The following is a 22,261-nucleotide window of genomic DNA, read 5'->3' on the forward strand; positions in this document are numbered from 1 at the left end:
CTATGTCCATCTCATGGTCTCACACTTTATTCAAGCCTGTAAGATTACTATTGTGCATTTTTCTCCTTTTTGTATTTGATTTTATTTGTGCCTCGAGGAGGTTCTTTGCAGTTACAGAAGAAAAAAATAAATTACTATAATGGCTGATTTGGCGTACAGATGAAATTAAGAACCGTATAGTCTAAATCAAATCATTCAAAACATTAACTTTCAACCATCTTTGCTTTTTCTTTGGGACTGACTTTAATTGAATTATTTCTTTTAGAGATACAGCAAGATAAAAGTATATTTTTCTGAAAAAAAATGTCGCATTGATCTATGTTTGGTTATTATAGTAACATATTATCATAATGTCGCAATATTTTCTGAATTCTACGGTGTCATGTCAATATTTTTGTCAAAGGGGTCAGAGATGAAAAATATTTCTCAAAATTATGAAATTAAACAAATAACTTTCGTTACATTTGACTTTATTGTTTTTACAACATTGTATCATACATCATATCATTTCTGCCATTTCAAAATATCAGCTTATCCATTTCTCGTGACCTTTCAACTACGAACGTCAAATCTTATAAATCTAGCATATTGCACGTGCGGCGACAAAATCCCTCCGACATTATCCATCAGGAATGTAGGCCACAACCTTGCATAATTTTCAAAATACCAGTCACCCCATCAAATTCCAATCCTGATCGAAAATTTACCGAACACTAAACAAAACATTCCGCTGTGACGTATCGAACCATGTTAGAAGGTTATGAGGTCCGCGGAATCTCATTTTTCATTGGCAGTTTTTGTTGCGTTTCATTTATCTACATCCGACGGCCGTGTTGCAGTGTTTATACTGGGGAAATTGTGTTTATATAACGTGTTAATTTGTGATGGTAGGAGACTGATTCTTGTCTGACAGGCAGATATCGGTGATGGGGTGCCGAGAGATATGTGAAAAGATACATATGCTTATATACACTAGTATCCTGATTTCTTTAGTTCGCTTTTTTGCTTGTCGTTCCTTTCTGTGATTGGCTGCCAGTTTGCATCCACGTTGCGCATAAGCCTACTTGGATGCCATGTTCGCAAATTATTACTTAAATCAAGACAAATATCGAAATATTTAACTGGTCGACCAAAAATAAAGGCAATTTGGCTAGAACATGGGCTATTGTTTACAAACACTAAACATGCTGTTATAAAAAAATTTAGCAAAATATGTTAAAGCTGCTATGTCTGTAAGACTTTCACTGTTAAATAATTGATACTGTTGTTCATCCTCTATTCTTTGTACCTTTAACTTTGTTTTACTGTATAAAAACGTTTTGTGTTTTTTTTTGCAACAACCACATCATCACGTGATACAAAATATTTATATTTATGAACTATTTGAACTATATGTATGACGATGTACTATGTATAAGTCTTGAATAAATTTTCTGTTCTGTTCTGTTCTGTTCTGCTATGGGAGCATTTGCTAAATTACTCCCCACGCTTTTCCAAATCTTTTATTTGTAGAGCACTCTTGAAACTATTATCCACATTTGAAATAGTAACTTTTTTTTCAAAATGTTGAACCCAGGTCCGCATTCATACTTGAGAAAGCAAGTATTCAATTTGCCATACGGTTGAGCATAATAAAATGTTGGAACTCTGCCGTTGCAGAAGAGAAAATCACGTAAAGTTTTGTCATATGACTAGCCTTAGTCTAAATTTAAAACGCTGATAATACGGGTCTAGTTTCCCTTAATAGTATGGTCATGAACAAACAGGACTTCCACTCTGTCAAACACAAGTTTAGACAACCAATCACATTTGAAAAAAAAAAAAATAAGTCGTCCTGCAGAGAAAAAATAATTTATTTTTTTATAAAACACATAATTTACTTTGAACACAATATTGACAGTAAACAACAAAATAAATTGAATCGCCCATCCAAACCATGTACTAACAATAACAATGCGAACTGAAAGGCCACTTCTTTCAAAATGTTGAACGATCCAATCTTCATTTTGGAGGAACATGTACACGCCTGATCACACCTACAAGGTACCAAACTAAACCGTATATCATTTTATACATTTGAAAGTACCATACAAACCAAGAAATATTTTGTACACAGCTGTTTTAATGAAAATTTCAAGCTCAGAAATAATAATGAAATTGTCGTGCATCATCTGTATATTCCGTAAATAAAATCGAAGTGCGAATAAAGCTGAATCATTAATTTTGGCAATGTAAAATGGCGCATTTCTGCATATTTTGCTTAACGATATTCAACACACATCTTTTACTAGATACTTCATCTTTATATATTCAGTTTCTAATGTTGAAAATCCTAACTTTACTAAATATATAAATTAATCGCCATGTGGTTAAGGTGGTTCTGCACGTTTGATAAGCCGGAAGTGATGGCGTAACGTCATTTATCCGGAAAACGTAGAATAAAGCCTGGATTCGGCTTACGGAAATGAAAATCATTTTATGAATTAATGACAACTTGTGAGTAAATTTATTACAATGGCTCTGTTACTATATTTTTAAAGTCAAAATATGTTATTAAAACATATGACACGTTAAATATTTCAAATAATGTCTTAAAATTAGTGTGAAATATTCGGTTCACTTTAATCATCTCCAAATATCTTAAAATAAGCACAAGGACCTATACATTTTATTTCACCATATTATAGGCCACATGTTTATTTACAACTGTGAGAAGTTTCATCAAAATCTACATTATAGAAAAAATTCTATTCGCGCAAATTATTTGAAAGTTATGATTTTCCCATAGACTCCTATTATGAAAAATTGCGTGAGGTCGAAATTTTTCAAATCAGTCAAGCAAAAAATCAAGCACACGACCCTATCCTTTTTATTTGCTGAATTATTTAGATATATTCTGAAGTTTTGAAAAATCAGAGTTTAAAAAAAATTCTACATTGTAGAAAAAGTTTTGATCCAAACGTGCAGAACTACCTTAACAGTCTGTTGTTAAAACATCTTCCATGTCTTTAGTGGTAGTACACATTATTTGCCATAAATGGAAGCTACGTTTATACTGTTTTTCACTGTATATTGCGAGCAAGAAATATCTTAACCCCTAGCCTGCTGGCGGCAAGTGATTCTGCCTTTGCGACCAGTGCAGACCAAGATCAGCCTGCACATCCGTGCAGACTGATCATGGTCTGCACTGTTCGCTATTCAGTCAGTAAATTTTCAGTAAACTCCCCTTCGAATAATAAATAGTATTGCCCAAATTGAATGACGGACCAGTCCGTTTTAGAAATTTAGCAGGGTAAGGGTTAACTTTGAACCCAGCTCAAGAGAGTCACGAAACAACTTTGCTTTATCTTTTTAAGTTGTATATGTATATCTATTGTAGACAATAAAACATCAAAATTCAGTCAGTCAAAAATCTTACATCATATCAAAGAAGTATAAAATACATTTATTTTTATAGCTCTTTGATCATATACATTTGTATAATTTTTTTTCCTATCAAAATCTTCCAACCAAATGGTTTTGAAAATGTGACCAAGAATTCTAATTGTGAAAAAAGAAAAAATTGCAATTTAACAATTCCAAAGGTCAAGTGGACTACAAACGTATAACATGATAATTATGGAATCAATAGATCATATTTTGAAATTACTGATAACACACTAATAAAATAAAATTGTTTATAATACACATGAAAGAGATCATCTCAATTCAAAAATATACCTCATTTTACAAACATGATTCTATAAATATAGAAGAAAGGCACTAACTTCTTCAGACAAATACTCATGAAATAACATGTTCCACTTATGTTCAAATGTTGTACATTCCAGATGAAGAAAATGTGTTGTATTCCTTTTCCAATTGTCAGTAGTGTCTTTTAAGCTTCACAAATCGTGCACTGTCTCTAAAAAGCACCAAAAAAAATCACTGAAACATGTTTAATCCTCATCAAAGACGCTTTGGCCTTTGACACCCATGCCAGTCTTCACAATAATGAGTAACAACACCAACGCGACCTTTAACTCCACAGAACTGACGGACAAAATCACCTGGTGTCATAATTATATCCAAAACTGGATGGTGCACTTTGTCCGTATGACATTTTAATATTTGGTGGTCTATATGCGTAGTCCATCGACCGACTATAAGGTGAAGGTCGGGATTTAGCTGCCATTAGATACGTGTCATGCGCATACTGGGCGTATGCAAATGTCTCTGCTGTGGGATAGGAAGTAGTAAGACGCATGCTGGGATTAAAATTTGGCGCGAAACTTGATGCTGCCATAACGTCAGTTTGCTGACCGTCCTTGCCCTCATCTGAAGCTGAAATAAGAAAAAGAAAGGTAAAATTAAGGTGTAGAAATACTAACAAAAACAAGACAGGCCTTATTATGACATCTTACGGGCTTTAAATTGCATGTAAATAGTTCATGTATATTGTACATAAGCAGTTTTCCTTTTGTGTTAAACACCTAGAGACTACACGGGTCCATATAACAGAAAATCCAGTATTGCAGAGATCTTGTCGGATGCGAATTATGATTTTCGTTCTTCAATTTTACCTATTGTCCTTTCACAAACACGCAATTTGATCTTAATTCGTAATGATTCCTTATAGATACTGATTATATAACTATAATGAAGACTTTGCAGGCTTACATTTGGAAGTTGGAGATCCCTTTCTGCTAGTTCCCATCATCTGCAGGGAACTAGGTCGGCTATGATTCCGCTGCTGGCCATGTGGCGACATCTGGGACAAAACATCTACCATACTGTAGGAGAAAAAACATACTGTAGAACCAAAGTTTAGCACATTAATCTTTCCCCTGCTAAATTTCTAAAATGGACTGGATAATCATTCAATTTGGGCAGTACCACTTATTATTCAAAGGGGAGTTCACTGAAAATTAAATGACTGAATAGCGAACAGTGCAGACCATGATCAGCCTGCACGGACGTATCTTGGTCTGCACTGGTCACAAAAGCAGAATCACTTGCCGCCAGCAGACCGAAGGTTAAAATTACTATGCTTTTTAAACTGATATTCGCTTAAGATGTGATCATGATTCTATTACCAATGTGCCTGATGAAAAATAATGCAACGTGACTTGAAAAAATCAAAGATTTTATCCGATAGAAACTAGACTATTATATTAACCGCCATTTATTAAAAATACCAATAAAATAAAATATGCAAATGCTTGAAAATGTATTTAAAACATACAGAGGGGCGAACATCAAAATAATTTACAACTAAATAAACTTAAAAAAAAAAAGATAAAACATATTAATAAGAATATTTACCAGTCGTTAGGATCAACATCTCTAAAACCTTTAGCGAAAGGATTACTTGCTATCTTCAACTGTGTTATCTACAATAAAATATTAAATGAAATAAATGAAAAAAGTACGGTCAAGGTTTTATGTTGAAAAATCTTTATTTCAGAAATTACTAACATAATTGGTTTAATGGAAATACATTTATTTATTTTTTTTACTATTTTGATGCACCTTTTTTCCGTAACAATTTTCTTTGTGTATAAGGCAACACGGTTCACCTTAAACATCGTGAAGGGGGAGGGGGGGGGGGGGGGGGGGACTGGAATTTTTTTAATTTTTCAAATTATCTATTATACTACTTTTGAATTAATTAAAAAAAAATAATGATGCTAATAGGATAAATTTTGATCATTTAATACACCAAATAATTTTCAAATTTCAGTTATGGCTTTATTATAAGAATATTTTTTGCAGCAAGTGTAAACCTTGCCTAATAACGCACGTATTGAATAAAGCCCAGATTAAAAATCTCAGAATATCGTAGCATAAAAGCAACATTTTGCAGTCATATTTAACGTTATATTTTACAAAGGAAAAATGCTTTCGAGACCATAAACATTGACAGTATATTGCACGCATCCTTAAACTAGCGCCCGTGGAGACCTTCAAAATAATTTATATCTTGATCCGCAATGCACGGAAAACCTATTACGGTGGATCAAACGGGTCATTGACCAATCAAGATTCAAATCAGAAATATCATTTAGTCAAAAAGCGAACTGGGATGATAAAAACAGGTGACAGTTTGCTAATTCAAATGACAGATCAAGTTTTCATAATTCTATATAATTTAAAATCGCCCAACGTGTACGGAATAATAATGACACTTCTGTCAACTGCAATGGGATGGTTATAAAACATCAGATTCGCTTTTTGAGGCGTTTTCTCTGATGTCAGAGTTTGTCAACGACGAAATCAGCACACCATTACAGACTTCATGAACATTTCCTGAATCTGGTTCAATGATAGAATATCCCTATACATTCATAATTATATATTTCATAAATACATTAGTATTTGAGTTTTTGTTAATTTTGTTTGTCGTTTGGTATTTATACTTTAAGCATCAATCGAAGTGATCAAACTGAAGTTTTATCTGGTTAAACGCTGACCCCTCCCACTTCTCCGTTCTGCATGTTTGATAAACCGGATAGCGTAACGTCAGTCAGCGGCCCGTTTATACGTAAACGAGACTGAAAAATCAGTAAAGTACATAATACGGGTATACCACTTAAGGAAACAACTTCCATTTAGAAAGTCTCTAGGTTTATGTATTGCAATGTTGGGCAAGAATCATTTTCACTTACTCTGTGATTTTGGTAAGCCGTCACCGCCATGAATTTAGTTTCCGGAAATAGAAATGTTCTGTAATTCTGTGATTTTGAGCAATCTTCCGCCTTTGGATATACATAAACAACATGGAATCGGGGCTGGAACTTGTGCATGGAATTCAATATTATCTGAAAAAAAGAAGAAATTTTTATTACATATGTAATAGAATTTTAATTTCTCTTTGGTATACCAGCAACTGATGAACGTAAAAGCCGTCACCCTTAGTAACGCGTTCTCCACAAATAACCTTGAAAATATGTTTTTAAAATAACATTAAAGATGCATTTATTTTCGACGAATATTCGCAGAACTATCACTACCGACACTGCACTGCATCTATACTCAATTGTCTGGCACGAACTCTTGTTGCAATTCCATATAATCATATGTTCAAGAAAAATTATATGATATATTTTATATGGTATATTAATATCTGCTATGATTTACTATTAGTACAAAATGCCGTTACGAAAACTGTCTGATCTTTATGTGACTGTGCCCTTTAAGCGTTTCCAATTGTCTTAGTGAATTCCTTCAACACCAGCAGAAAACTGAACCTTTTGAATGAAACAAATTACGTAATGCGGTATTAAACTGAAATGGTGCTGATGGCATGAAACAATAAAGAACCAACAAGACCATACAAACTTATCACAGGCATGTATAATTTTGATATGATGTTTAAGGTAGATTTCACAATGTGCTGTATACAAAACGGTTTGTCTACATACAATTCTGCGACCAGATATTACAGAAAAAATACAACAATGACGTATCATTAAGCTGAATATCGAAAGTCAAAGTCAGGAGAAATATATTAACAATAAGAATTCGGTATGAATTAAGATAGAATCGTGAACGAGAGATTTAGAATTCCAGGAAGACAGGTATTGATAACCATTCTGACCGTTTAATTCTGAAACATTCACGAATCCATCAGAAGTCTCGAAAGCCTTGTACATATCAGCGCCGATCAGTGATAGGCAAGTTAGCCACGCTTCAGAATTCAGAAGTCATTAAGTCAGTGATGATAGACATTTTAAACAGACTCGTTAAGAAATATGCAGACATTTTTTGTGTGACCAGGTACATATTTTTATATATATCTTTTGTATAAACTTGCTTCAGAAAAGAAAATGCCTGTATGAGAACACAGTGCTCGTTTAGGTAACAATGGACCGGGCTTTTGCTGCGTTTCGGTCAAATAAAATAGTCCCAGATGCCTGTAAATTCATGGACAAAATGCTTATGAATACTATTATTACATACTCATTTATTTACTCCGTTAAATTTCAATGCAACCTTAAACGTCAATATTTTTGCGTATTGACGTTCAAATTTCATATTGGGTGTGTGACATCATTTGCTACGTCAGTTTTATGTTTCTCATCGCGTTTAAAAGTTCTTTAACGACGATATATTCAGTTTTACTCATGCTTAAGAACAAATCTGTATCATTTATGTAACAGTTTTAAGTATAAAGGTGTATGTAATAAAAAGATTATTAGATTTCCATCGAAAAATATGCACTCGTTCTTTCGCGGAAAAATACTGCGCTCCTTAAGTCGCGCAATATTTCCGCTGTAGAACTCGTGCATATTTCTCGATACAAATCTAATGACCTTTAGGTATATAACCTTATTCTGCAACAATCAAATTGAGTTACGGTAGAAAATGGAACTATTTAACTGATGTTTACATGTACATTGTTTCTTTTTAGGCCAAGAAAAAAATCCTTCCTTTTAATATTGATTCACAAAACCTTATAACACATTTTTCTTTTATTTACATTCTGAACATTTCTAAAAGCATATTCAAATACATTTTTGCGATATTCTTACTAATGGCATATATCTTCCAGTTTAAAAATATTTTGTTGGATGTTTCTTGCAAACATTGGATGCGCGTAGAACTATTTACTTAAGAACCTATCATTTTTGTACATTCTCCTTGCTTAATACAGAAATCATGTCAGGAAGGTTTATTTTAGTTCTTAACATCTTTAACAAATATTGTTTTCTATCACGAATATCACACGGACAAGTACAGAAACAGGATTTTAAAACCAAAATATTTTTTATGTCGCAGGAGAATCTTGTAACTGCCTGATGGGATTGCAGTCTACATTAGAGTGTACACATCAACTGCTTTTTACTTGTCAAAGCGTTTCTACTTTTAGTGTAAAATAAAATATCATATTACCGTTATTTCTGAAACGTGCAAAGACATTTTATGTACTCGCATTTGAGAGCTTTAAATGAATCGGCCTCCAGACCGTGCGACAACAACAAAATAGAGAGAAAAAATACGTATCAGGAAATTAATGTTATATTTCTTAATTACTGACAGACTTTATGTTATGGAAACACATGAGAATTAATTGTTTTTATTACTATTTTTGCAATGAAAATTGAAAAGCGCTTGGTAACGCTTTACTTGAAGTATAAACGTATCTATATGTAACACACACAATCCTCCGTGGCGGTACTGGTAAATTTTATTGTCGCGGCGGCCCGGGTTCGATTCCTGACGCGGACATGTTTTTCTTTTTTGAGTTGGCATTTTTAATATAGTTTAGAAACAAAAAAATCTAATTCTAATGTTCATTATATGACCAAACTTCAATTTCAAAGAAATGTAATTTTTATCCAAAAATCTGGAGGTCTGTGCCTATAGAGAACTTATACCACGGAGTATCATACCATTTTCATAAAAAAAAAAAAAAAAAAAAAAAAAAAAACTTTTCTGTGTAAGTTGTGATTAATTAAACACATTGGATGGCTCAACATGAAATCGGCGACTGAAAAAATATACACGAATTGACTCCGCATGAATAAATATATTCCTCGACGTTGTTTTTCTCTGGTCCATGTGAAAAAAGCTTTAAGTATACCAAACATTCTAAAGTATAATTTCATTAGCATGTATACATACAATTCAACAGTTTGGAAAATGATCTCAATTAGAGAATTGGTGGTGTTGATTTTACCTTTTGAAATCATAACTAAATTAGTCTTATTTACTTATTCATTTATAATCAATTTATTTTTAATATCAAATATAACTGGTTAATATTTATCGTAGACACACATATATGGTATGCACTATTTTCTGATGTGACATCCTTAATTCAATTTATGATATAGTTAGATGTCATTAGAGTGACCTTAATGACATCACTAAATATGTTTTTAACTATCATTAAATATACTCGCTGATATTACGAAATAATTTAAAGATATCATAAATGGAAAACAAATACCACAAAATAAAATACTTGGTATCTGTAAAGACGATTTATTTCAATTTTCAATACATATCCTTTAAATTCTATTTAATGGTACAAGTGTCGTAAAGGGAAAGGGAACGGTGTACTCATGTTAATTTCATCTGCTAGGATTTCTTAAATCATATAAAGAAATGAAAGAGTTTTCAAAATCGGATAAGAGATAAGAAAGTTATGAGCATTTGAATATTTGATGAAAATGTCGGCCATTTTGTTTCCATGGCGGCAAAAAACGGCGGATTTATTAAATTTCTAGGTACATAATGGTACTGTATTTACTGTAGTTTCTATAAAATACTTCTTTAAGCTATAATGAAAGAAATTACCATCTTTTACATCTTACACTGAAGAAACACAAGAAATTAATTTATATAAAAGGTTATTCGCTAAATAAAGAATTCAACAGTGTGTAAATGACGTCATAAACCCACTAAAATGGCTCTCCATGATCAGCCATTTTCTTAAAATTCAAATTGCAATATCTTTTTTAATAGTGATCCGATTTTAAAAATTCTTTCAGCGTTTTGAAAGGCTTGAGCATGGCTTTCATATACATTCAACTTATTGTCAGGCATTCCTTTATTTGTGAAATAAAAATCGTTTATTGATATCATAACACAGAATTAAATATATCATTAATTAGAAAAAAGGGTACCATATTTTGATATGTCAAATAACTGAATAAATGATATCAATGACGTGTTGTGTGATATCTTTACATGCATTTTATGATAAATATTTAAAAAAATTTTGTTACCATAAATAAATCAATGATTTTGTGATACTAGTATCAATAAATGAATTAGTGATACATCCAAAAACGAATTTATGATATCAAAAAATAGTGAATAAATTGTAAACCGGCCCCAATAGATATACGATATAGAATAAAGCTCGAACAATGGTATGTTATACCGGTGTCTACATAAAAAAGTCATCTCCATCAAAAAAGCAAGAGGGCCAGCAAATTTTATTCAGTTAACGGATATATTTAATGGCTGGCATTTTATCAGCAGAACAGTTAAATGTAAAAGATATTTAACATACTACAGAAACTGAAAAACTGTGCCATGCCTTATAGCTTTAAAACATAGAATATAATTGTGCTAACTTACTGTTTATTTAACAGTAAATAAATATCATGTCAATCAAAAACTAATTTTGACAGTGATGTACAGCAGAGAAGCAAAGTTTCGTAAACCATTCCGATTAAAATTCAGTGAAACAAGAATATAGCATTACAGGATAGATTGTGAGGATAACATTTCTCAGTCTGCAAGAAAATCAGGCGAAAATAAATGAGACTGACACGTCTGAGCGCCAGGTTACCTTTAGAAATATAAAGTTATCAACAAGGATCTTAAATATATTCTATTTTAAGTCCTAGATCCTGTTATTTTATATTTTCAGAATTAAGGCTATATACCGCACGGCAGAACAGTTTTCTCGGGAACGTTCGTACGGCGAATATTATAGGTCGGACGTACTGTCTTCAGAATTTTTTATTCGGTAAATGATTAAAATTACTCTTTCTCAATTGTGGTGAATATTATATACAAGTCTCCATTTTCACTTAAGAGTATCGTAAAAAGTGTAAAATTAAGCAAACGGAACTAGTGTGTTTTCTGTTGAAACTAAATATAGCACTTCGATTACAAGCAGACGGAATCATTATTCAAAGTAATGTTGTACGCATACACGCATATTTCGAAAAGTGCGCACACGCAAAGTAGACCCATGATTCAAATGATACACCATACTAAGAAGTCTCGACAAGCTGTTTTACTTTAGTACCAATGCAATACAACATATGCCTACATATGGAGCGAATGCACTTTATAAGGCCAGATAATAAAATTTCATCACAATCATGTAAAAGTTTAACTTACATGTCCATTATCATCCATCAGGTTATTGGTAAGTTTTAATTTATCAAAGGAGACTATCTGTTTTGTCCATTGTGATCCTTTAGCTGGGGAGTCGGGATGTACATGAATCCTACCGGGCATATAGGGGTCGGCCTTGCCCGCTACCACCCAACTTGAACTATGGAAAGAATATCTGAAAAGATAAAACAATAGTAATAGAGTGCTTATTCTGATTAAACTATTCATATCATAAGCCTAACAGAATTTTGGCAGCTCAAACAACCATATATGACTTGACATGACTTGAAACACCCTGAATGTCTCCGCTTCAAGAATCAAGACATTTTTAGCTCGACTATTCGGAGAATAGGGGAGCTATCCTCGGCTCGAGCGTGAGCGTCACACAAACGTTAAAGTTTGCGTACCACCCCAAATATTTTCAAAGTTCATTGAGATATTGCTTTCATAATTTGCATAGTTGTTTACCATCTTGACCCCAGTCTGTAAAAAGGAGGAGGCAACTCTATCAAGCATTTTGACTGAATTATGACCCCTTTTCAACTAAGAATAAATGTTAAAGTTTGCGTACCACCCCAAATATTTTCAAAGCCCACTGAGATATTGCTTTCATATTTTGCATACTTGTTAACCATCATAACCCCAGTCTGTAAAAAGGAAGAGGCATTTCTATCAAGCATTTTGACTGAATTATGGCCCCTTTTCGACTTAGAATATATGTTAAAGTTTGCGTACCACCCCAAATATTTTCGAAGTCCATTGAGATATTGCTTTTATATTTTGCATACTTGTTTACCATCATGACCCCAGTCTGTAAAAAGGAGGAGGCAGCTCTATCAAGCATTTTGACTGAATTATGGTCCCTTTTCGACTTAGAATATGCTTATTGTAATGTTAAAGTTTTACTCATCGCTTATATTATACTATCAAGCACTGAAAATAGTCGAGCGCGCTGTCCACTGACAGCTCTTGTTAAAAGTTGTTTTTGTACGCAAACAATGCAGTCAGATGTAAGTTTGCATTTCAGCCAGCTTTACTACAGGTTACAATATCTATCTTTTAGAAGCATAGTAAGGCTTTGGATTATCATAGTTCAAACATTCAAGCGCAAAAACTATAAGTTGAACATCCCCTCCTTCTACTCCTCTTTATCATCGTAATCTTCACCACCACCAACAACATCATCAGCAGCATCATCTTAAATAAATATATTCCATATTAAGAACAAAACATTTTCTTACTGGATAATTACACTGTATAGCACAGTCTTCTTAAGCACTGCGACCATACTGCACAGCACTTCGCTGTAGAAGACTGTGCGATACAGTCATATCATCCGGTAAATCAAATGTTTTGTTTTGAGTATTGGAATATCCGACTTTTGCATCATCATCATCATCACCGTCATCGTCGTCGTTTACGTCACCACCACTGGTGTAATCATTATCGTTTTCATCATTCATCATCATCATCATCATCATCATCATCATTATCAGCATCATCATCATTATTGGTATCATCATCATTAGCTGCAGCAAAAGCCAGCATCATCAATCAATCAATCAATCAATCAATAATCATAATCGTCGTCATTTTCTGTATCAATATCAACGTTGACGCAGTGATCATCATTGCATGTGTTGCTAATCAACAAGTTAGAGCGAGGACCAGCAGTTGCCACAATAGTATGAACAACAGCATGAACAACAGCATGAACAAAAGCATGAACAACAGCATGAACAAAAGCATGAACAACAGCATGAACAACAGCATGAACAAAAGCATGAACAACAGTATGAACAAAAGCATGAACAACAGCATGAACAACAGCATGAACAACAGCATGAACAACAGCATGAACAACAGTATGAACAACAGCATGAACAACAGCATGAACAACAGCATGAACAACAGCATGAACAACAGCATGAATAACAGCATGAACAACAGCATGAACAAAAGCATGAACAACATCATGAACAACAGCATGAACAACAGCATGAACAACAGCATGAACAAAAGCATGAACAACAGCATGAACAACAGCATGAACAACAGTATGAACAACAGCATGAACAACAGTATGAAGAACAGCAATGTACGAGCACTATTACCTGTATCTTTTGTCGTCACACGGCACAAAGTCCATCATGACCATATAATCTGCATTGCAGTCCAAGCCGTAAAGTCGCACTTGAAATGTCGGGAACATCCGCCTGAAAGTATATTCACATTTTTGAACATGTATGACAATACGGTAAATTTCATTTTTATATATCAGCGTCTTTAATACTTTGATTATCTACAGAATATATCTTCTTTGGGAAGGTAAACAAGGACCTTCGAGACAGAATATAAACATCACGACCATAACAACAAGAACATGGTAGCTGACTAGACCGGTCATAAACCGACTTTGAGTTAACTCAAATCTATCCAAGCAGTCATGTTGTAAAATATTTTAAACTATCCCGGAAATATAAAAAAGACGCAAGTCAGGCATCCGACCTTGAACTTTTGACACTAAATATGTCATAAGCACGGTATTATGCAAAGTAACGGTTTTGTATATCGATGAGAAGTGTTTCAAGACCTTCAAGAACTGCCAAGTGAAATCATTTCAATAAAACTGAGGAACTTCTATTCACAAGTCTGCAAAGCAAGTTCATAGAATAAAGTTCCTTAATTTCGTTTAGGCAATCAAACAGCGGCGCCCCTTTGCAGCGCCTTCCTGGCCGTCACATGACTTTCTAGGGGTCTAGAGTTTTCTGACCTTTCAGCCCAGTTTATGTTTTACGCGCTAGCGCTCCGCATGGAATTTGATAGTTAAAAAATATATGTTTTTACTTTTACAAAATAAAGTATCTATAATTTCAAACTACCTTATATGGATAATTCCTCGTTAAAATTTTATCATAATAAATTACGTTTATTTTTTCCAAAAATCGCAACTTTCGCATTCTTTCGTCAGCTGCAAGATAATTACGTAATCAAGAATGCCCGCAAAGTTTATTGGAATAGACACACGGGTTGTCTGGGCCACGAAAATACATCATTGCTTGTTTATAAAATATACAAATTAATCTAAACTGAGTTTTCCATACGTCCGCAGGTGCCTTTGTTGATTTGATTTGGAGGAAATCGTTGATTGAAACTGAGCTACGTCTGTTATTAGCCAATTTAGAAAATTAGCAAAATACAACAAAATTAACGGAGTTCTGAAAGAACGCGAGAAAAGCCATGTTTCACAGACTCTACAGTGCGAAAACAACAAAATATTCACAGGTTTTACATTTCTTCATGTTGTGATTTTTCATTTTATTTTGAACTGTAATTAATATCTGTTTTATACTATTTGGCTCATGCAATGTAGTTTTCGCAGATCTTGTTTCGAAAATCTTTATTTCAAGGCTTAATGCGATTCCAGTCGTCCTCTATTATTTTGTTTTAATTTTATGTATATCACGTCGCTATATGTATGTAAAGAATCTTTCTTAAACTGAACACAAATTAGTCATTAATCTATGTTTAAAAATATACTTAATATACAACATATACATGTATGTAAATTTCTTGCATTTACTGGCAATGAAATTTACTGACTGACAGTTGCGATGTAAACAATGAAGGTTTCTATGCACTAATATCCGTATAATTATACCTCTCCTGGGAAGCAGTCGGGGAACCAACAAATCATAATTAATGGCCAAATTCGCTAATTAACGATCTAATTAACAGGTTATAACGAAAATACAGTCTGGTTCTAGATATGTCATCCGTGTCTAGTCCTTCTGGATGATAATATCTGATTTCCAGTCTAACGGGAATAATATGTTATGTTTGGCCGCGTCACTTTCGAAGAAGAATTTATGTACTAGCATTCTTTCCGAAAAACAATATAAAGGCAGAAATTGAGAAAGCTTACAGCAGAAACACAACAAAATATTAAAAGCAACAAAACAGAACAGGGAGAAACGCGATAATGTTTTAAATATCATGTTTATTGTTATAATACTGTAAGTAACCGAGGTATAACACAACGAGTCATTTTAAATTCATCTGTTTCACGTGTTCACAAATTACCACCGGATCAACAACAGAATAAAAGATTCAAAATTTCAGAACGCCCAGTATGTGTATATTTCTGTGACAGTTGATGTGGCCGTCTTTTAAATGTTTATTTTGAAATATATGTGGAAATCTGGGCACAAGGCGTTCATGTTGCTTGAATATATAGGATGTCTATTACTGGGAAGGGACGTAAAAAGCGTCTGTGTCCTATTTGTATATAATCTATGTTAGACCTCATTGCTTTTTTATTCAGCTTTATAATTGTTGTTGTTAAAAAGAGCAAAGGAACATAATTAAAACTTACCTCTCAAAGATCAAAGAAAAAAATGATTAAAACTTTTTTTCTCGGTACAATTCTATTTTTCATTACCTAAATTCTAAAAAAAAAAATAATTTCTAAAAATTTCTAATATGACTTGTTTTTATCACTAACTAAATCAAAGACGGGAAAACATTTACAGCAATTCGCGTGCAATGAATAATAGAATGTTATCGAATTTAGCATTTCTTCATAGTACATTATATCTAAAAAGAAAACAAGGAAAAATATAAAATTACATACAAACATGTCTCACATACCGAAAAGATATGATTAACAGACATGTAATGTGAATGTTAAAGTCATAGAAAGCCAGTTTCCTTTCATCTGTGCAAAACAAATATTTACTAAACTACGGTTAGGGCTACTTTAAAAAGCATTAAATTCATATAAACTTCTAAAACTGTCTTCAAGAATTCGCTTTTAAATTAGCCATGTCCGATTTTAATTGAACCATGACTATTTATCTCCGAATTCGACAGAAAACGGCAGGGTGTGCTTGATTTATCGCTGATGATCATCGGGCGCGCTTGATTTCACAGTTTGTTTACACTTTTTCACGCTCATTAGAGAACATAGTTGTGTGGAATCACCAGAGCTGATAATACTGTCCCTAGGGTGCGGTCAAAGGGGTTGGGTTGTGCCTGAAATGCCAATTTTCTAGACACGTATTCATTAATCAAGAAATATGGCAAGCGGTTATTTGATTCAATGAAGATATATACATATCAAATTATGTACAAATTGTGACTAGATATCTCTGCTCTTGTAACTGGTCTTAAAATGCTATAATACTTATTATGCATTTTGCCGCTTAAAACCTTAAATCTACGCACTGTATTTATGAATATATGAAATAGTAGTATGTTCATAATGGGGTTGATAAAAATAAAAGGCATAAAGAAAGGTCGTAGTTTTGCCTCGGCAAATGTCTAAATAGAATTAATTTCTTTAAATATGAGTGGCGATCTAGAATTAATGAAACTTCAATTATAAATCAAAACGGAAATATTATACCTTAATAAAATTTGATACTTAAAAGTGCATTATTTAGCTTATTTGCAGTCTGGCAGTCCATTGACTATCAAAAATAGGTTAGGCTTGGAACACATGCAACGTAAGTAATAGTGACGACGTGAAAGCAACGTTTAAATTTTCGTTATCAAATTCAGAATATGCAAATATCAAATGCCTAAAATATATTGAATTAATGTCAGGCGTTTATGTTAGTGAGTTTGCCGACGATGTGATATTCATTTTATCATTCACGAAAATAATGAAATTTGGATCAAAGATTTTTTAATCATTGATATTTTCTAGGTTTTGTTTCAAAGGACTTGTCTTTCCTTGTGTCCTCATAATACTAGAAATATTACTGTACTATGCCTTTGATTGCAGTTTGATTGCAAACATCACATATGACATTGATGCTACTGTTACAATAATGGATTATGTCCCTATGTATTTCTTTGCTTTTTAACTAAAAAGTAGCCATGTACAGTATGTCAAATAATATGACGTCCTTATTTCTAAATTTTTGATAAGCCATGTTTATACATTTTTGTTGATTATTTCTATGTATATGAATAAACCACGTAGAAATTCCCTACGTATTATCTCTTGAATTTACCTGTTCAGTGCATCAACTTGCCCCCATATGTCACAGCGGATGTTTGAAATACTTGCTTTCTTAGGAACTATATACCATTTGACCCAACCCGCTTTGAACAACGTTTATTTTATTATTTATTACTATGATGACCGGCAAGGGGTAGTTAGAAGACAATGGTTGAAAGTTTCTACAAACAGGGGACAGACCATATGTCAAAGTGTATTCCAATATGTCAAAGTATATTCTGTACAATTTTCAGTGAGCCATATTGATGTATAAAATTATTTGAAGAAATATCTCATTAATTCTAGATCACCCTTTGTATATATGCAGATGAAAAATGGCATTTCTTCTAGCAAGAAAGGTGTTAAATTATCCAAGCGTGTGTGACCGGTTAATTTTTATAGTCTGTAGACGGCAGCTTCGTAAAAGTTTCTGCGACAACTTTGGCGCTTGCTCGAGCACTTATGTAGAACCATCAGCCTTCTGGACATTTTTATTCCAGACGAAAAAGATTCGAATAATGAGACCAAAAATAAATCATTCAGTGTTACTTTAAATGCGGATGGCTGTATAAATGAAGAACAGATTCGGCACTTGATATCAATTCGTGCAAAAACGAAAACAAATAAGAGATTTTTTTTATTATTTTCAGGCATAAAATAACTTTGAATATGATATTTGCTTGGCCGTTAGAACTGCACATTGGTGGGATATAAGATCAAAAATGAAATTTAGTCGATTTATAGGAACGTCTAAACATAGTGAAAAATGAAATGAGCTTGAACTACAGTAAATGGTTTAATCTGATGATATATAAGATCATATGACGCGTATTCTTCACAGTTGTGATGAAAGCTTTAAGGGTATTTGAAAAACTATCGAGTCTGCTTCCTGGAAAAGTCAGTACTGGTGTCATGTTAGAAGGCATGGTTGTGACCTCACGGAGGCTCGATCCCACGACCTCCGAATGAGCTTCAAACACACTAAACACTAGAAACGTTAATGCTTTTGGATGGTGAGTCACCGACGTGACAACACTTTGTCACAGAAGTTTGTCAAATTTATGTTTCAAATATTCGTCATTTAAGAGATAGCCCGCACTTATTTGTCAAAGTCAGAACTTGATCCTGCATTACTTTAACACGCAAAAGTATTTGTTAAATACCACACTTGTAATGGGTTTTATGTTTGCGTTAAAAGTGCACTTTAGTGACATTTTTTCACTTTGAAGTTTACTAAATTAGCGAAAGAAATAAGCTACGAGACTACTTATACTTAACAACATAAACTTTGTCGCCACAAAACTAACAACGAAATATTGCTAAACGACTAATCAACTATAGGCAAGAAATATAATCAAAAATAGGCAAAACGTATTTATCCGTTTCAATTCGAACGAAAATGACGAATCTAAAAAAAAAGAGATTAACAACATTTGGCGCCAAACATTTTTGTTTCTGATTGCACATAAATTTATTTTGTTTCATATTATATATTTTTTTAATCTAACCAGTCTTTATCAATTAATTTATGATGCATCAGACATATTGATTAAATGGTAAAATGACTAGTCCAACTAATTTAACGCGATCCTAGGAAATATTAAGTTACTTTCATTGCCCGTCACAAATATAAAACAATCTGACCGTCGAATTATTTTGATCAACAGTAGATGAAGTAAACTTTGTCGTAAATTTAAAAGAGTGCCTCAGATATAGAATTAATTTTACGTTGAATGCTAGTGAAATCTTGAAAGAAGTTTTGAAAGCAATATGTATTAAATAGATTTTAAGTTAATAGCTACATTTATTTGCTTCTCCTACAGTTCTCTGGTATTCAATACACAATTTCACAAACCGAGCGTTGTGCAGCGTATACAAAAAGTAAAAAGAAACGAAACTGACCTCCCTGCCTTTGTAACGATCATTTCTGTACCAAGTTCATCAAATTCGTCCCACAAAGATTTCATTTCAAGCTGGCATGACACACTTGCTAATTTTGAATTTAAAGGTCTATTTTCATCTTGTCCGTCACTGTCACACATTGAACATTCCGGTGATTTTGAGTTATTTTGGTTAATATCCGTGCTCTTTCCGCTCTCTAATAAGGAGTCCGTTAAATTATTCCTTGGAACCGCTTCCGGTAACTGTTGATCGGGCCGCACCGGGTCGTACAAAGGACGTCCGGTGCCAGCATTCATGAGGCAAGCTGTAAAATGACAAATTGTACACATAGAATTATATAAAAAAATGTGTTGATTAGAATATCATAAAATTTAACAAAATGCAAGATATTATTCTCTTTTTTTTCAAAATAATTGTCTGCTCCGCGAAATTATGATGCATTCATTTTTACAAAGTCGCACTGTCCTTAAACGTTCGTTGTATTTTCTTTTATGATAAATCTTTTGTTTTTTTACCAGCTGATTGATTATTACAAATTATTTTTGCGGATAATTCAAGAAGGACATAATGTGCACTTATATATTTTAAAAAATTTACAAAAATTGCTACAACATGTTATGTCGTATCTCGCTTTCTGAAAATACGGGGAAAAAATCATAATATTTGTCAAATTTGTCAAAATTTGCATCACTTCGTCTTTTTTAAATATCAAAATACGCAGCACATACGTGTCTCAAAAAGGCGACCTTTAAGAATATGCTCCGGCCGATATTCCTCTAACTTCTGTATTACATATGATTCTAATTTTGGCAATGTCTTTTTGATGTTTTCATACACCGTACTGCCACTTTGCTTTCCAAAGAAATTCGTAAATAAAACTATCATCAAACACGATAAGTAAGAACATGAATTTCAACAAAAATATTAGAAACAATCTGCAAAGTACCTGCCAACGTATTAGGAATGCAAAAATTGTGAACTCTCTATTATTATGTTATCACTATAAAATGCATACGTGTAAACGAAATCCTGTCAACGAATTCAACCTCAATCCAAACACTTATCAGCGATGACTGAAACTTAGTAAATTACCACAGGAACCTTTGGAATTCAAAGATTTTTCCTACCTTCCATTGTTTTCATTCCGTTTCCATAGGGACCATTTTGTCCCCAGTCAAATTGACAATCCGTGCTTCTCTGTTGGGGCACAAAGGGATATCCGAAACCCTGAAGCCCTAAGTCACTCAGCGGTCCGGACATCAGACTGCTGATACTGAAAGCATTGGCACGCATTGAGAGGTTGGAACCTACATCCATGTGTCGATTGATGGAAACCCGGCGTCAAGATAAGCCGCCGTACACCGTGATGATAGTCTTAAGTCTCTAGCACAATTCTAAAGTCTCAGAACGTGTTGATAGCCCAAAGTCCCTGGTGCTGATAGTAAGAATGGAAACTTGGAAGCCGAGGCGATAAACACTTTTAGAAAGTGATAGTGAAAAGTAATTTTAAGGTACTGACAAGTGCTAATGTATCCTCTAAAAATTCTGTTCCCGCCCCATGCAGAATTATCAAACGTTTTCTCGTCTATTTTATTTAAAATTCCGTGGCATTTTGCAAGTGTTGTAACTGTATTCACAGCGTGTAACAGTCATTATTATCAATTATACGCCCCATTCGAATTAACTGTCCGTGCTAACACTCATTTTCAGGCATCATAATTTGGAACATGCAAATAAGTAGGCGGAGTTTATTGCAAAATAGGCGGACGCTTGATAAATCCATTGGAAGAAGCACTGGCTCCCGCTGTTGAGATAGATATCGCGGTATGTCAAAGTTATCTCCAACAGTCATTAATCATTGTAGAAGGCGGGAACATGTATTCTGACGTGTAAAATGCATTTCGCTTTTTCATTTCATATGCGCGTGTCAGTTATGGCAACATTGATACTGTTTTGATACACTTCTCATGTTTTATTGTTGTAATGTTCTAGGACTTTGTGACCTTTTCTCTCTGACGAATTTCAACATTTTGCTACATTTAACAAACATTTCAAATGTGAAATTGTGAACCTTACATTGTAACTGTCTTTATACATCTTTGTGTTCAAAATAGTGTAAAATAATATATGTAAACTTTTTTTAGGATTTTTACCAACTGTGGGAAATGATATAAAATAGAAAATCAATCACAGGATTAAACGCATTTCAACCATTCCTTTTTGAACAGAATGGTTGTTTCTAAAATGAATGAAGATAATCAGTGCATTTCCTTTTTTTTTCCAGTTTTATAAATATAAAAAATAACGTTCGTCGCAATTACAAGGAAATACATGTTAACTAAAAGTAGACTAGCCCTCTACATAAAATAATAATAAAAAATATAAAATGCTGCTCTGTATAAAACTCCGTTTTTACTTTCTAATTGTTTAATTAAGAAATAGTATATACCAAAACTATGTTTAAAACTTTTAAAGTTATATTTTTCATAGTGATTTATTCTACGTTGA

General features: G+C 33.3%; 1 protein-coding gene across 1 annotated transcript; it reads right to left on the bottom strand.

Moving 5' to 3' along the window:
* Nucleotides 1-1,634: 1,634 nt before the first annotated feature.
* LOC123535043 (T-box transcription factor TBX10-like) lies at nt 1,635-21,412 on the bottom strand. The gene is made up of 8 exons (XM_045317565.2): nt 20,881-21,412; nt 19,754-20,057; nt 13,959-14,060; nt 11,848-12,019; nt 6,648-6,800; nt 5,305-5,372; nt 4,660-4,772; nt 1,635-4,323 (listed from the first exon to the last, which is right to left on the bottom strand). The coding sequence occupies exons 1-8, from the start codon at nt 21,068-21,070 to the stop codon at nt 4,046-4,048; spliced, it is 1,380 nt and encodes a 459-aa protein (XP_045173500.1). The 5' UTR covers nt 21,071-21,412; the 3' UTR covers nt 1,635-4,045.
* Nucleotides 21,413-22,261: the final 849 nt, after the last annotated feature.

The sequence above is a fragment of the Mercenaria mercenaria genome, chromosome 12, assembly GCF_021730395.1.
Source record: "Mercenaria mercenaria strain notata chromosome 12, MADL_Memer_1, whole genome shotgun sequence".
NCBI classification, from domain to species: Eukaryota; Metazoa; Mollusca; class Bivalvia; order Venerida; family Veneridae; genus Mercenaria; species Mercenaria mercenaria.

Coding starts and splice junctions, on each gene's coding strand:
- LOC123535043 (XM_045317565.2), bottom strand. CDS start 21,070: ATGGATGTAGGTTCCAACCTCTCAATGCGTGCCAATGCTTTCAGTATC. Junction 6,801..11,847: donor TGATGGATGATAATGGACAT/GTAAGTTAAACT, acceptor TCTTTTTTTCAG/ATAATATTGAATTCCATGCA. Junction 5,373..6,647: donor CGGCTTACCAAAATCACAGA/GTAAGTGAAAAT, acceptor ATTTTATTGTAG/ATAACACAGTTGAAGATAGC.